This window comes from Impatiens glandulifera, unplaced genomic scaffold (assembly GCF_907164915.1).
Source record: "Impatiens glandulifera unplaced genomic scaffold, dImpGla2.1, whole genome shotgun sequence".
NCBI lineage: Eukaryota > Viridiplantae > Streptophyta > Magnoliopsida > Ericales > Balsaminaceae > Impatiens > Impatiens glandulifera.
The window spans coordinates 10,001-28,184 of record NW_025919347.1 but is presented as its reverse complement, the minus strand read 5'-3'; the positions used below and the strand labels follow the sequence as shown (position 1 = coordinate 28,184).

The 18,184-nt window shown below is 35.5% G+C and overlaps 1 protein-coding gene across 1 annotated transcript; it reads right to left on the bottom strand.

The window, feature by feature from the left end:
* Positions 1–12,636: 12,636 nt before the first annotated feature.
* LOC124917831 (UDP-glycosyltransferase 73C4-like) lies at positions 12,637–14,150 on the bottom strand. Its single transcript, XM_047458129.1, has one exon. It carries the CDS (start codon positions 14,123–14,125, stop codon positions 12,650–12,652), a length of 1,476 nt encoding a protein of 491 aa, XP_047314085.1. The 5' UTR covers positions 14,126–14,150; the 3' UTR covers positions 12,637–12,649.
* Between the last annotated feature and the right edge of the window lie 4,034 nt (positions 14,151–18,184).

The following is an 18,184-nucleotide window of genomic DNA, read 5'->3' as shown; positions in this document are numbered from 1 at the left end:
TATAAATAAAATAAAAATCAAATCTATAAATAAAATAAAAATCAAATCAATTATAATTTATTTGACAATCAGCAGCAAATCTTCATCAAGTAGCAAATCAATTATTCTCATTGATTTGCTACCGATAACATTTCATTCTTGGATTTTCCATTTTTGAAATTGTTTCCTTCCAAGATAATTCTCCATCTATAAACACCTCATTTTTATACCCTAAAATTAAAATAAGTTTACTCGATTTTATATGATGATCATACTTGACTATTGGACTAGGAGATCAAAAACCAAAAATACTTTTCAAAATCAGCTTGAAACGACTTTTGAAAGCGGTCTAAATGCCAATTTTTGAAAATACTCAAAATTTGGATGATCCAATACTTTCATAATGATCGGTTTGGAAAATTATGAATTTAGTGTATAATATTACTATTGGACAAAATATATAAAACAATCATTTTAAGGCTTATTTTTTTCATCCAAACACCAGTTTTCATAAATAGTTGGAATTTGAGGGACATGATACGTTCAAATTAACTAGTTCAAAAATTATAAATTTTGAATATTATGTTCGCAATGTTGTGTAAAAAGAATTCAAAATGGAAAAAGAGTGAAAATCGAATCAAATTGGGTGATTTGAGTCTTGGGAAACAAAAGTCAATGATGAACTATTGCGCCAATACTTTTTAAAATGTGGGATTGATGCCATCATGAAGTCAGCGTGAACCTCATTTGAAAACACCCAAAGGTGTTCTTCATTTGATATCAACCAACTGAAAGAAGATCAACAACGATCTCCAACTTTAATAAAAAATCACTAAGACCTCTACACTTAATGGATTTTAATGATCTTGTATGATTTGGAAATATTAGGAACAATTATTGATTTAAGACAAAGTGTCTAGAATATGATCAAACTAGACATACTTTTAGTCTTTAATTCATAACTTGAACCAAAAGGCATCAAAAATGAATTTCTACCCACAGATGGAAACAACACACAACCTGATCGAATGACACCCATACCAAGTCCACATTCGACAGTTAAGATAGTCTACACATCCCGACAACATGATGCAATTGCGCCCATTTAGTCCTAGAGCGAGCTGAAGTTAGGTGTAACTTCAAGAATTCATATATTTTGATCTACTCAACCATTAGGTATAAATGATCTATCATTAGAAAGGTATTTGAGTCAGATTCCCATTAACACCATGTAGTTCTTTTGGTTCGACCTACAACCCATGCTCAGTCACCCGTAAGCCAGCTTATTAAATTCAGGGTCACAAACGTTCCATTGATAAATGCATGGACTTGTGCCTATCTTGAACTTTTAGAACAACATGAAAGTTGTAGCTAACTAACTCATCTTTCCAATGCACCCAAGCTCAACCTCAACCTCAATGGTGGTATGAGTCAAAAGTTTTAGTCATTCAAAGTCTCGGATAGAATAAGTCTGTTGAAACCAAAACTCAAAAGAAGGCAAACTTCAAAAACTTGTAACTTGGTCTATACTTCACCAATTCACCAATTGAGTTGATTCAAGTTAGAGAATGCAATTATACTAGTTACCTACAATTACAACTCCACCAAAATTCGGCTTAGAGCCAAAAATAAATCGGTTCAACTCATTGAACGAGTTACCAGTTTTAAAACATATGAATTTTAAGAATACCCTTACTTAAGGTATTTAAATATATTTCCTCATTCAATTGAGGCATCTTGGAACGATTTGTTGAATTTCAGAGAGAGAACACACTTGAGAGTCTCTCCTTCGACGACAAGAGTGATAGAGATTAAGAAATCGAGCTCTGGCGAGCTTATGTTCTTCTCTAGTGAAGTTAACTAGAAGTAGTGATTCCTTTCGTTGATCAAAGTTCTGTTGGGCCTTATGGGTCCAGCCCAATTAGGCAATATAAAAACCAAATAAACCCTAATTTTGTTTCTCTCTCTACACACAATTTTCAGTGAGAGTTCTGTGAAGAGATCAAGAGAAACAGAGTGAAGAAAATACAGAGGAAGAAGAAGAGAAGAAGATATAGAGGAAGAAGAAGAGAAGGAGAACAGAGTATCACCTTCTTTGTCTTGATTACCCTCAGGTTCATTTCTCTCTTACTTGTAAAGGGAATTTCATGTTTTCTCAAACCTAGATTTGTTTGGGTTTGAATGAAATTAGTTTCTCTGTATGTATACCTCAACTTTAGGTTTAAAGTTGAGAAGAACAATTGTATCGGTTTCTTACTAATTAGTGAAATCTGTTGGTTTTGCCCCGTGGTTTTTTACCCTCCGTGTTAAGAGGGTTTTCCACGTAAATCTGGTGTTCTTTATTACTTTGCTGATCTGCTAGTATGATTTGGTTGACTTGTGAAATTAATCAGATCAATTGATTTCAATAGTAAAGTATTATTCAACTTGAAATTCCTAACAAGTGGTATCAGAGCTGTTAGGTTTACTTTCTATTGAAGAGTGTTTTTCTCAGGTTCAGATGGAAGGCAGTAGCACTATGATCAGGCTGACAAACAATAACTGGCAGATTTGGAAATCCAAAATGGAGGACATCCTTTATTGTAAGGATCTGTATGAGCTAGTTGAAGGAGATAGTGCAAAGCCAAAAGAGATGGTTGAAGCTGATTGGATAAAACTGAACCGGAAAGCAGTCGGCACAATCAGACAATGGCTTGATGATAGTGTTTATCACCATGTAGCAAGTGAAAAAAGTGCTCATGAGCTATGGAAGAAGCTAGAGTCATTGTATGAGCAGAAAACGGCAGGTAACAAAGCGTTTCTGATCCGAAAGTTGGTAAATCTGAAATTCAGAGAAGGCACAGGTGTTGCTGAGCATTTAAACGAGTTCCAGAGCTTGATTAATCAATTATTAGTGATGGAGATGACCTTAGAATATGAGCTACAAGCCTTATTGCTATTGGGATCATTGCCTGACAGTTGGGAGATATTGGTTGTGACTGTTAGTAATGCAGCTCCGAATGGTGTGCTTACTATGAGTATAGTTACTAGCAGCTTGTTCAATGAGGAGACAAGAAGGAAGTCAACTAATACAAATAGTGCACAGGCCCTAGTCACAGAGAACAGGGGAAGAGCTGAACACCGACAACAATCAAGAGGCCATAGCAAGTCAAGAGGCAGATCAAAATCTAAGGGAAGAGAATGTTATCACTGTGGTAAAGAAGGTCACATGAAGAAAAATTGTAGAGCCTGGAAAAGACTACAGAATGAAGGCAAAAATCAGAAGAAAGATGATGAAAACAGAAATACCATAGCCACAGTAACTGTAGAGGATGTAGTTATTCTTTCTTGTGAAAAGGAACAATATCTACATGTAGAAGATCACCAAGGAGTTGAGTAGATAGTTGATACAGGTGCTTGCTATCATGCTACACCGAATAAAGAGTTCTTCACCACGTACAAGGCTGGAGATCTTGGTACAGTGAAGATGGGTAATACTAGTCACTCAAGCATTGTGGGTATTGGTGACATTTATTTGCAGACAGAACAGGGGCATCGGTTAAATCTGAAAGATGTGCGGCATATTCCTGATTTGCGTCTAAATTTGATATCAGGTGATGCATTGGACAAAGATGGATTCAAGCATTATCTTGGTGGTGGTGAATGGAAACTAAGCAAAGGATCAATGATTGTAGCAAAAGGGAAGTCATGGCACTCATTGTACAGAACACATGTGAAGGTACTCAAAGATGATCTGAATGCAATACAAGCTGAAAGCTCTCTAAATCTGTGGCATCAATGCCTCGGCCACATGAGTGAGAAAGGGCTGCGAATTCTGGTGAGGAAGCTGCACATCCCCTCAACCAAAGATGAGGTTCTGGATCTATGCGACTACTGCCCATTTAGTAAGCAACATCGAGTCTCTTTTAGTCAGACATCAGAAAGAAAACATAATGTGTTAGACTTGATTTATTCTGATGTGTGTGGTCCTTTTGAAGTGGAGTCATTGGGTGGCAATCGATATTTTTTAACATTTATTGATGATGCGTCTAGAAAGGTGTGGGTTTATTTTATGAGAACAAAAGACCAGGTATTCAATTACTTTCAAGAGTTCCATGTCATGGTAGAAAGAGAGACAGACAGTAAGCTGAAATGTCTTCGCTCTGATAACGGGGGAGAGTATACCTCCAAGGAATTTAAAGCATACTGTACCAAATATGGTATTCGACATGAGAAGACAATGCCTGGAACTCCGCAACACAATGGTGTGGCTGAGAGAATGAATCACACCATTGTAGAAAAGGTGAGATGCATGCTGAAGATGGCAAAGTTGCCAAAACAGTTTTGGGGAGAAGCAGTTCGCACAGCCTGCTATCTCATAAACAGGTCGCCATCTGTTCCTTTGAAATTCGAGATACCAGAAACAGTATGGTCTAAGAAGAATGTTTCATACTCACATCTAAGGGTGTTTGGATGCAAAGCATATGTGCATATTCCAAAGGAACAAAGATCCAAGTTGGATGATAAAGCAACTCCATGTATTTTCCTTGGATATGGAAATGAAGAATTTGGGTACAGGTTATGGGACTCAGAAAAGAAGAGAATTGTCAGGTGCAGAGATGTTGTGTTCTTTGAAGGTCAGACAGGGATAGGTCCAGAAATCAACGAGAATTCAGAGAGGGTTGATGAGTTCATAGAACTCATACCAGTTCCTTCATATGTACAGTCAGCAGTAACAAATGAAGATGAACATGATGAAGAAATTGCTGAAGAAACCTCTGACATGAATGGTAGTAATGATGATGATATTGTTAATGATGCTTCTATGCAGGGGGAGCAACATCATCAAGTGGAGCCAGAAGAGCCCCAAGTAAGAAGATCAGAAAAAGAGTACAAACCTTCTAAAAGATACCCTTCTTCATAGTATATCCTGTTGACAGAAGAAGGGCAGCCAGAAAGTTTTCAGGAGGCACAAGCTCATAAAGACAAAGTTAAGTGGCAGGATGCAATGAAAGACGAGATGAAGTCATTGCAAGAAAATGACACATATGAGCTTGTAGAGCTTCCTAAGGGTAGAAAGGCCTTGAGAAATAAATGGGTGTTCAAGCTAAAGAGAGATGAAAATGGAGAACTTATGAAGTACAAAGCCCGACTGGTTGTAAAGGGTTTTGGACAGAAACAGGGCATCGACTTTGAAGAAATTTTCTCACCAGTGGTAAAGATGACTTCCATTCGTGCAGTGTTAGGTCTAGTATCTGTCCTAGATCTTGAACTTGAATAACTTGATGTAAAAACTGCATTCCTTCATGGTAACCTTGAAGAAGAGATTTATATGGTGCAACCAGAGGGATTTGAAGTGAAAGAAAAAGAGAACATGGTTTGCAAATTGAAGAAGAGTCTATATGGTTTGAAACAAGCCCCGAGACAGTGGTACAAGAAATTTGACTCCTTTATGATGAGTCATGGGTACCAGAAAACCAAGGCAGATCCATGTGTTTTTTTCAAAAGATTTCCTAATGGAAAATTTATAATCCTTTTACTTTATGTTGATGATATGTTGATTGCAGGACAGGATGCTCTGTTTATAGCTATGTTGAAGAAAGAGATGTCCAAGACATTTGAAATGAAAGACATGGGTCAAGCACGCCAGATATTGGGCATGAAGATTACTCGTGACAGAAAGGCTAAGAGACTTTGGTTGTCACAAGAGAAGTACATTGAAAGGGTGCTTGAAAGATTCAACATGCAAGGAGCAAAGAAAGTAAGTTGTCCACTTCCTAGCCATTTGAAATTGAGCAAGAAGTTGTGTCCATCAACAGAAAAAGAAAAGGATGAAATGTCAAGTGTGCCATACTCCTCAGCTGTAGGGAGTTTGATGTATGCAATGGTTTGCACTAGGCCAGATATAGCTTATGCAGTCGATGTGGTAAGCAGATTCCTTTCTAATCCAGGAAAACAACATTGGGAAGCAGTGAAATGGATTCTTAGATATCTAAGAGGCACTTCCAATTTGTGTTTGAGTTTTGGAAATGGTGAACATGTGCTAGAAGGTTACACTGATTCTGATATGGCTGGAGATCTAGATCACAGAAAATCCACTTCAGGTTATGTGTTTACTTTTGCAGGGGGAGCTGTGTCATGGCAATCCAAATTGCAGAAATGTGTGGCTTTGTCAACCACGGAAGCAGAATACATTGCAGCCACTGAAGCTGGTAAAGAGCTATTGTGGTTGATTCGATTTGTCTTGGAGCTTGGTATGCAACAAGAAGATGCAGTTGTTTTCTGTGATAGCCAGAGTGCTATAGATTTGAGCAAGAATGCTACATATCATTCCAGAACTAAGCATATTGATGTGAGATTTCATTGGTTAAGAGATGCAATAGAAACCAGCAGATGAAGCTGAAGAAAATTCACACTGATAAGAATCCATCAGACATGTTTACGAAGATAGTTCCAAAAGACAAGTTTGAGCTTTGTTGTCGGCTTGTCGGCGTGAATACCAAGTGATGACTTGAAGATCGGTGTGCCTCTCTCCGTGGGCTGGAGGGGGAGATTGTTGGGCCTTATGGGTCCAGCCCAATTAGGCAATATAAAAACCAAATAAACCCTAATTTTGTTTCTCTCTCTACACACAATTTTCAGTGAGAGTTCTGTGAAGAGATCAAGAGAAACAGAGTGAAGAAAATACAGAGGAAGAAGAAGAGAAGAAGATATAGAGGAAGAGGAAGAGAAGGAGAACAGAGTATCACCTTCTTTGTCTTGATTACCCTCAGGTTCATTTCTCTCTTACTTGTAAAGGGAATTTCATGTTTTCTCAAACCTAGATTTGTTTGGGTTTGAATGAAATTAGTTTCTCTGTATGTATACCTCAACTTTAGGTTTAAAGTTGAGAAGAACAATTGTATCGGTTTCTTACTGATTAGTGAAATCTGTTGGTTTTGCCCCGTGGTTTTTTACCCTCCGTGTTGAGAGGGTTTTCCACGTAAATCTGGTGTTCTTTATTACTTTGCTGATCTGCTAGTATGATTTGGTTGACTTGTGAAATTAATCAGATCAATTGATTTCAATAGTAAAGTATTATTCAACTTGAAATTCCTAACAAGTTCTTCACATCAGTTTAAGGTGAGTTCTAAACTCAATTTGTAATCTCAATTTAGTAATAAACATTGATTAATCATCTCATACATCAATTCATGCATTAATTTCTATATTATATTTTTGTTAGTTTGAATCAATTGTTTAATTTATGAATCTTATGCAATTGAATTGTCTGCTAAATTGTTTGGTGCAACCTAGATGCTAGAGTTTTATGATAGAGTGTCTAGATTAGTAAGAGGGTATAGAAAGGCTAGCCTCGTTTCTAAATCCTAATCGTCATTGTCGAACTTCTAATCGTCTACCGCTAGAGAAATACAACCAAGAGCTATCAAACTGAAACTATGGAGCGCTTTGAAGCCTTAGTGAAGATTTTGCAAAGGTGTAACATTGAAAGGATGTCCACGTAGAGTTTGTCCAAGTAGAAGAAAACTACAGACGAAATTTGTAATAAGACTTCCTATTTATAGAAAAGCACGACTTTTCATCCTCTCGTTGGCTCCTAGTGAATCAAGGCTTCAAAATAATGCAGCTTAAAATCATGACAAAGCTTGTGAAGGACGATTTTCCAAGCATAAGACAACGTTGGAGTGAAGACAAGCTCTTATTCGAAGATTTGTGTTTGATCTGGAAACAGAGTATACCTCTATTTCTTTCCTTGGATTCCATCTGCAATAGGAAAAAAGTTAGACGAAAAAGATGACGAGGAGAACTCCTAAGGACTCATTGAATATAAAACTTTCTAGTTGATTCCTTGTGTGCAACTGCCGCAACAAAACCGATGAGAGGAAGACACCGAAGGGGAAAACGACAAACATCGTCTTTAGACTTATCCTAAAAAATCTCTTTTCCGATTTCTTGAACTCTTCTTGTATGTTCGAATTGGGTCTTTTAAATTCCACCATAAAATATTGTTACAAATTAATTTAATTAATTTAGAATAATCAGAGTATTCGTGGATAGTGAAAAATAGTATTTTCTAAAAAAAATAATATTTTTCCACAATATTTTGGACCCGTTTAAAAAATGATCTAACTTTAAGATCTCATATATTGAGCTCTACAATTTCAAAAATTATGGTATCTCTATAGCGGGTCCATAAGAATAATTTTGATCTCCATACAAATTTCAGAATTTTGGGAGCAAGTTTGGAAAAACATTAATTTTCGTAGTGTCATATATGAAGTTTTATAACTCTGAAAATTTCAAAGACGATTGCGGAATGCTGCTAAAAACGTGTTTGATATGCATTAGAGAATTAAAAAAAAAATCAAACACTTTTTTTAAAATTCTTGATTTTTACGGTGTCATAAAAGAGGCTCCAACTATCTAAAATCCTCAAAAAAAAACATTTTCTCATACTCATGGACTCTTTTTCTACAAGGATCCACAATTTGAACCAGCTACAAACTTTTTTATTCACATTTGCCTTCATTTGTGCCTGTGATACATTCAAGGTTTTATTACATGATATTTGTATAGGCGTTTAGAGTCATCTCTGTACAAAGAAAATGGACGGATAGACATAAGATATGATAATTGGAAAATCAAGATATTCAATGACTTTATATATCAACCTTGTCTAAACCTAATGGAAGGTTAAAGTCATCTATAAATTAGGAATATGGTTAATCTCTTAGTTTGGACACAGGATTATAATATTCACAAACAAAATAATTCAAAACTCATAATGCATGTGTAACAACTCTTCTCAAAATACAATGGCCAACTATATTCAATTATAGACTATCCTTAAGATATGCGTATAGGAAATAGCGTTACGACCTTTTCCTAAAACGAAACCAAGCACTAAACCCATAATCCGCGAATACAGTGATTTTCTTTCCTTTAGTTTTTTTTGTAAGGTAAACTAAAGTGGTGACTCTTAAAGTCAATTAAATTACTAGGTTTTCACACGTACTAATCTAAAACCTGTATGGGCCAAACCAAAAATTTTATACTACAATCATAAACAAGCACATCTCATCAATGTAAGGAAGAGAGAGAAAATCTCTAGACATTTTAGATTTATAGCGAAAATTTCGATAGCAAATTCTCTCATCACGAAAATACGATTGTAACAAACGACACAATCGTTACAAACGTAAAGATCGGTAAGATTTGTACAGTTTCAAGGTCGCAGTTCGCTTATTCTGGTCACGATTGTTAATCGTTCTATGTCGCTTGTCAAATGTGAGCATGATCGGCACAATCAGCACGAACGGAACAAACGACGTGGTATCGACTCTAATAGCTAGGTCGGTCATTCATCTACAAAGTTTGGTTGAAAGGTTAGGGATTTTGGTTTACCCAGTTATGTAATAGCTAGGGTTTATAGTGTACCCTATTATATAATTGATTTTCATTGTTATTGTGATCTGTTTTTCATTAGTGAGCAACATACTTAATTACTAACCTCAATTATTATTATTATTTTTTATTTTAAAATTATTTTTTTATTTACAAATATTTTATTTCAAATTATTCTTAATTTTATTAATTATAAATATAAATTATTAATTTTAGTCAAACATTAAAAATTTCAAATAAAATTATTATGTAAAAATATAAAATATTCTTTATAAATAAGTCATTGTTAAATAAAGATAATCTATATATATATATAATGATGCTTAATTTTTAAAGTGTCCGGATTGCCGGGTCGAGAGCTGTGGTTAATTTGGATACTTGGGTCGGATTGTGGGTTGACCCGTTTTTAAATTTAAAACGGTTAAAAATAAAATTAAAAATGCTAGAGGTATGTTTCGAACTTGCAACCTAACAAAACAAGTACAACTCTTTAACCAACTAGGCTACAAAGACTTTATATTTTAAATTCAACACCAAATTTGATAAACGCGGGACGTTTTAATATTAATATAAGTTCAACTTTTTAACTAACTAATCTATATATATATAATGATGCTTAATTTTTAAAGTGTCCGGATTACCGGGTCGAGAGCTGTGGTTAATTTGGATACTTGGGTCGGATTGTGGGTTGACCCGTTTTTAAATTTAAAACGATTAAAAACAAAATTAAAAATGTTAGAGGTATGTTTCGAACTTGCAACCTAACAAAACAAGTACAACTCTTTAACCAACTAGGCTACAAAGACTTTATATTTTAAATTCAACACCAAATTTGATAAACGCGGGACGTTTTAATATTAATATAAGTTCAACTTTTTAACTAACTAATCTATATATATATAATGATGCTTAATTTTTAAAGTGTCCGGATTGCCGGGTCGAGAGCTGTGGTTAATTTGGATACTTGGGTCGGATTGTGGGTTGACCCGTTTTTAAATTTAAAACGGTTAAAAATAAAATTAAAAATGCTAGAGGTATGTTTCGAACTTGCAACCTAACAAAATAAGTACAACTCTTTAACCAACTAGGCTACAAAGACTTTATATTTTAAATTCAACACCAAATTTGATTAACGCGGGACGTTTTAATATTAATATAAGTTCAACTTTTTAACTAACTAATCTATATATATATATAATGATGCTTAATTTTTAAAGTGTCCGGATTGCCGGGTCGAGAGCTGTGGTTAATTTGGATACTTGGGTCGGATTGTGGGTTGACCCGTTTTTAAATTTAAAACGATTAAAAATAAAATTAAAAATGCTAGAGGTATGTTTCGAACTTGCAACCTAACAAAACAAATATAACTTTTTAACCAATTAGGCTACAAAGACTTTATATTTTAAATTCAACACCAAATTTATTAAACGCGGGACGTTTTAATATTAATATAAGTCAACTTTTTAACTAAGTAATCTCTATATATATATAATGATGCTTAATTTTTAAAGTGTCCGGATTGCCGGGTCGAGAGCTGTGGTTAATTTGGATACTTGGGTCGGATTGTGGGTTGACCCGTTTTTAAATTTAAAACGGTTAAAAATAAAATTAAAAATGCTAGAGGTATATTTCGAACTTGCAACCTAACAAAACAAGTACAACTCTTTAACCAACTAGACTACAAAGACTTTATATTTTAAATTCAACACCAAATTTATTAAACGCGGGACGTTTTAATATTAATATAAGTCAACTTTTAAACTAACTAATCTCTATATATATATAATGATGCTTAATTTTTAAAGTGTCCGGATTGCCGGGTCGAGAGCTGTGGTTAATTTGGATACTTGGGTCGGATTGTGGGTTGACCCGTTTTTAAATTTAAAACGGTTAAAAATAAAATTAAAAATGCTAAAGGTATGTTTCGAACTTGCAACCTAACAAAACAAGTACAACTCTTTAACCAACTAGGCTACAAAGACTTTATATTTTAAATTCAACACCAAATTTGATAAACGCGGGACGTTTTAATATTAATATAAGTTCAACTTTTTAACTAACTAATCTATATATATATAATGATGCTTAATTTTTAAAGTGTCCGGATTGCCGGGTCGAGAGCTGTGGTTAATTTGGATACTTGGGTCGGATTGTGGGTTGACCCGTTTTTAAATTTAAAACGGTTAAAAATAAAATTAAAAATGCTAGAGGAATGTTTCGAACTTGCAACCTAACAAAACAAGTACATCTCCTTAACCAACTAGGCTACAAAGACTTTATATTTTAAATTCAACACCAAATTTGATAAACGTTGGACGTTTTAATATTAATATAAGTTTAACTTTTTAACTAACTAATCTATATATATATATATAATGATGCTTAATTTTTAAAGTGTCCGGATTGCCGGGTCGAGAGCTGTGGTTAATTTGGATACTTGGGTCGGATTGTGGGTTGACCCGTTTTTAAATTTAAAACGATTAAAAATAAAATTAAAAATGCTAGAGGTATGTTTCGAACTTGCAACCTAACAAAACAAGTACAACTCTTTAACCAACTAGGCTACAAAGACTTTATATTTTAAATTCAACACCAAATTTGATAAACGCGGGACTTTTTAATATTAATATAAGTTCAACTTTTTAACTAACTAATCTATATATATATATATATATATAATGATGCTTAATTTTTAAAGTGTCCGGATTGCCGGGTCGAGAGCTGTGGTTAATTTGGATACTTGGGTCGGATTGTGGGTTGACCCGTTTATAAATTTAAAACGGTTAAAAATAAAATTAAAAATGCTAGAGGTATGTTTCGAACTTGCAACTTAACAAAACAAGTACAACTCTTTAACCAACTAGGCTACAAAGACTTTATATTTTAAATTCAACACCAAATTTGATAAACGCGAGACGTTTTAATATTAATATAAGTTCAACTTTTTAAATAACTAATATATAATGATGTTGAGTAAATGAATACTTGTGTTGGATTGTGGGTTGACTCACCCATAAACTTAAAACGGTTAAAAATAAAATAAAAAATGTTATCCGTAATTTTTTTTCACGGTTTTTATATTATTACTCGTGAAAATGCACGGGCTAAATGCTAGTTGTTTTAATGGTTTGTAATTGACATTAAAAAAGAAACAGTCTATAGACAACCACACATCTAAAAAGTAAATAATTAGAAAATATGAGTTAAAAAAACATAATATTGGGGACATTACATAATTAAAAATTGAGAAAGTTGATATTATTAATAATAATATTATTATTATTAATTAAGCATGATTTTGGTTGGTGGCTATATATTGGAGGAAGAGAGCGATGTTCCGGTGAGACGAACCTCCTTTTTCCGAGGATTTCTTGGCCGCCTCAGCCAACTCTCTAACCAGTTTCCTCCTCTGAAGTCCTTGGTGGTCTCCGCTCATCACCTTTTCGATGGCCTCCAAAATTGTCTCACTTTTTATTTGAACCTCAGTTTGCTCCGAGGGGAAAACACTAAGGAGCGACTTGGGTCCAACACTCACACCGATTCCTAAAATCTGCGAAACCAACTTCTCATTAAAAAACTGTTCGCCACCGTTAGGCCAGGTTATCATCGGAATTCCCGAACATATCCCTTCCATAACCGAATTCCAACCGCAGTGCATCAGAAAAGCACCGACAGCCTTATGAGACAGAATAAGTACTTGCGGTGCCCATCCCCATATCACAAGGCCTCTCCCAAGTGTCCTTTCTACGAACTTGTTTTCCGATAACCATTTCTCTATATCCGCCTTCGTCTCGGTTTTTCTCAGCACCCAGATGAATGGACGATTCGACGCCTCCAGGGCTAGGCCCAGCTCAGCAATCTGTTGCGGAGCGATATTGCTCATGCTCCCTAGACAGGAGTAGATTACGGACCCTGATTCTTGATTATCGAGCCATTTCAGACATTCGTTTTCGTCGATTGATGACTTGTTTCCTCTTCTCGCCACCTCCGACTTCTCCTTGTTGTGGAGGGACATGGGTCCAACGCACCACGCTCGGTTTTGGTGCAATTTTCGTAATTCCGTGATGTAATCTGGTTCTAACTCATCGAAGCTGTTGATTAGAATCCCGCAAGCGCGACTGTCGGCGGCTCTCATTTGTTCTCGATATTCTGTCATCGACGGTGAATTCGAACGAACATGAATGGGCAGCTGTTTTCTTGTTAACCCAATATCAGGCAAACCAGGTAACATAAAGGGTTCTGATTCTTCAACAGTTTTGTGAATTTTAGATGTCTGAATTTCATAAGCGATTAAAATACTTAAACAACCCATTCCGTCAAAGATGAATCTCCGGAGACCTAACCTCTCTGCATTTACGGCGATTTGAGGAATATACCTGTCGGATATCATGCAAGTTGGGAAGGGCTCTATCTCTTTGATGAAATGCTCCACTGAAGTCTGCCATTTACTGAGTGCAGACTGAAAATTGGACCAGAGTGTAAACGAGAGTGTGTCCACAGTTTCGCAGCCTTCCGGCAGGCCGACTTCGCCGCTCAGAAAAGGTATTTCGATGAAACGGATGGGGATTGAATCGGATTCCGGCCGAAGGGATTGGCCGTATCTGGCGGAGATAACTGGAGTGATGAAGACGGTGGCTTTGACGCCACGCGTAGCTATCAGCTTAGCCAAATCTATCATGGGGATGAAATGGCCTGGCGCTAACATGGGAACAAAAACTATGTGAAGTGGGGTTTCATGGGAAGAAGAAGAAGAAACTGCCATTGTAGCTCTTGTTCAGATCGATCGAAGGAATTGGAACTTGAGTTGAGGGTAAATAATAACATTAAAAAAAAAGCTACAAATCATGACTATTTATTCAGAAGAGACGGTGTTAACAGAGATCTGGATTTTGCTTCCTGTCACTCTCTTAGCATCGTTAGATGTTGAATATCAAATATGACAAATTGATAAATGCTAATAATACAATATTTATAAAGATAACAAAAAAAAAATTAAATAAATAAATCTTTTCTAAACAATGGGCCTAATAAATTCTTATATAAGATATTTAAAATTAATTGTTTTATTTGTAATAAGATAAATGATTTTATTTTTTAACAAAATTAAACTAAATTCGAATATACATAAATCTATTTTTAATAAAGTATGTTTAGAATAATAAATTAAATATCTATTATATAAATATACTACACATGCTTATGACAACACATTTATTCTTGTTCCTACAATGAAAATAATCTCTTCCTCGTTAAAATAATAATTAAATTATGAGCTAACCTTTTCTTATATTGATTTCGATATACCTTAATTTCAGTATTCAAAAAATTCATACATTTATCTTACCTTGATTTCGGTATGATATCGATATTATACATTTGATACCTAAAAAATATATTAACTTAAAAAAAATCAATATCATCGGTAAGATAGAGAGTCATATATAGAATAATATTTCAGTATAAATATATTTTGGTATTATTCAAAAATTATATTATTATAATTAAATTAATATTAAATTTATTTAATTATTTCCTTATAAGTATTATATATATATATATATATATATATATATAAATTTATATATATTTTAACTTATAAATAATATTTCGGTATTTCGGTATATCTCGATATACCAAAATTATAAAAATCTCATACCTTTACCGTAACAATAATTTCGGTATCGGTATCATACCTTACATTTTTTTCGGTATACCTTAAAAATCGATATTTTCGATATATTAAGATACAGTATTTTCGATATACATTTAATATCGGTATTTTTTCCTACCCTAAGTATAATCTCTTCCTTATTGAAAATAATCATGAATGTAACTAGATGACATGTTTGATTCAATTTCCGTATTATAAAAATCTTATTTTTGCATCCATAAAATTAAAATAAATTTGTCCAATATAATAGGATGATTATACTTGATTGTTGGATTAAGAGACAAATAACAAAAACATCATTTCAATATCGACATGTTAACCCTTTTGAATTTGGTCCAAACATTAATTTTTGAAAATACTCAAAATTGATGTTGTGATAATATTTGCCAAAATATTGCGTTGACCTAGTTGAAGACTATTTAAAGGTGTAGTCGGGCACTTCAGAAAGTAGAAGTCTTTGCCTTGAGAGCATCGTTTCCAGTTCTGTATCTGTTAGGGTTTCGGGGGAACGATTGTTATATAAACTCGTGTCATAACCCTACCCTGTACTGTTGTAATCTTTGTTCTGATCTCCTAATAAGATTCTCTCTTTAGGGTGGACGTAGCCAAGTTTTATCTTGGTGAACCACGTTAAAATTTGTGTCATTCTTTATTTCTTACGTCATTTTATCGCCTCCCGTTACAACAAACTGGTATCAGAGCTTCAGGTTATTCGATAGTTTGTTCTTTCAATTGAGATGGTAATAGTAAAAATTAAGACGACAAATTTAGGAGAAGAAGACGATGTGGCAAATCAAGATGTGGGCTTTGCTGAAACAATAGGGTTTATGGAGGTCGTTGAAGTTGTCAATAGGAGTAGAAATAACCATTGAGATTTTCATTCCGGAGGAATGTGGCAGATCAAAATACGGGTTCTACTAAAACGACAAGACTTATGGTGTTGCTGAAGTTATTGGTAGGAGCAGAACAACCGTTGAGATTGTCAATTTAGAGGAGAAGAAAATGTGGAAAATGAAGATGCGGGCTTCACTGAAACAACAAGGCTTATGGGTGTCAATGAAGTTTTCAACAAGAGCAGAAACAACCGTTAAGATTGTCATTCTGGAGTAGAAGATAATATGGCAAATCAAAATGCGTGCTATACTAAAAAGACATGGCTTATGGGCTTACTGAAGTTATCGGTAGGAGAAAACATCCGTTGAGATTGTCATTTTGGAGGAGAAGATAATGTGGCAGATCAAGGTGCGGGCTCTACTACAACGACATGGCTTATGGGCTTACTGAAGTTATCGGTAGAAGCAGAACAACAGTTGAGATTGTCATTCTAGAGGAGAAGATAATATGGAAGATCAAGATGTGGGCTGTACAAAAACGATAAGGCTTATGGGGTTACTGAAGTTATCGGTAGGAGTAGAACAACCGTTGAGATTTCCATTCTGGAGGAAGTGAATACGTCAAAAGCATTCACCTACGAAGAAACTGTATTCGGTTCTGAAGTTGCACAATGGTTTACAGCAATGAGAGTATTCAAGTCAAGGTGGAGATTTACTAAGTCAACTTGAATACTTGAGTTAACAAAGGAGTTGGTAAGTTGTCTTCGAGACAACTCTAAATCTAGAAGAGAGAGGCGGTAGATCATCTGGGCCACCACTAGCATTGACTAATTCATCCGGACCATCTCTAACATTGAATAATGCATCTAGGCCATCTATGGCATTGACTAATGTTTCTAAGCTATTTTTGTCATTGACTAATGCATCCGGGCCACCTCTGGCATTAACTAATGTATATGGGTCATCTCTCGCATTGACTAATGCAGCTGGGCCATCTCTCGCATTGACTAATGTATCTGGGTCATCTCTCGCAATGACTAATGTATCTGGGCCATATATGACATTAACTACTGCATCTGGCCATCTCTGGCAATGAGTAATGCATCTGGGCCAGATCTGAAATTGACTAATGAATTTAGGCTATCTAGCATTGACTCATGCATCTGAGTCATCTTTGACATTAACTAATGTATCTGGGCCATCTCTGGCAGTGACTATTGCATATGAGCCATCTTTGGCATTGACTAATGCATCTGGGCCATCTCTAGCATTGACTAATGCATCTAGGCTATCTCTAGCATTGACTAATGCATCCGGGCCATCTCTGGCATTGACTAATGCATCTGGACCACATCTGACATTGACTAATGTATTTAGGCCATCTCTAACATTGACTAATACATCTGGGCCATCAATGGCATTAATTAATGTATCTGGGCCATCTCTGACATTGATTAATGTATCTGGGCCACATCTGACATTGACTAATGTACTTGGGTCATCTCTAGTATTGAAAATACATCCATGCCACCTCTAGCATTGATTAATGCGTTTGTGCTTGAATGGTTTGCAACAATGCGAGTATTCAAGTCAAGGTGGAGATTTGCTGAGTAGACTTGAATATTTGGGTTACGTAAGAAGTTGTTAAACTATCTTGGAGACAACTCTGGATCTAGAAAAGAGAGACGATATATCATCTAGGTCAACCTTGGCATTGACTAATGCATCTAGGCTACCTCTAGCATTGCTTAATGCATTTGGGCCATCATTGGCATTAATTAATGTATATTGGCCAACTCTTGGCATTGAATAATGCATTGGGCCATCTATAGCATTGAGTAATGCGTCTGGGCCATCCTTGGCAGTGACTAATGCATCTGGGTCACCTATTGGCATTGGCTAATACATCTGGGTCACCTCTAGTATTGATTAATGCGTATTGGCCATCCTTTGCATTGCCTAATAAATTTGGGACACCTTTAGCATTGACTAATGCATATAGTACCATATCTGGCATTGACTAATGCATATGAGCCATTTCCGGCATCGGTGAGTGCATCTGGGCCATCCGGCACCGACGAGTGCATCTAGGCCATTCAACACTAATGAGTGCATCTGGGTCATCTAATACCGACGAGTGCATCTGGGCCATCCTGCACCGACGAGTGCTTCTGGGTCATCCAGCACCGACGAGTGCTTCTAGGACATCTGACACCGGCGAGTGCATCTAGGTCATCCGACACCAGTGAGTTCTTTTGGGCCATCCGACATCGGTCAGTGCTTCTAGGACATCCGACACCAGCGAGTGCATTTGAGC

Bases quoted from the DNA above. Each gene is read 5' to 3' on its own strand.
- LOC124917831 (XM_047458129.1), bottom strand. From the start codon at position 14,125: ATGGCAGTTTCTTCTTCTTCTTCCCATGAAACCCCACTTCACATAGTT.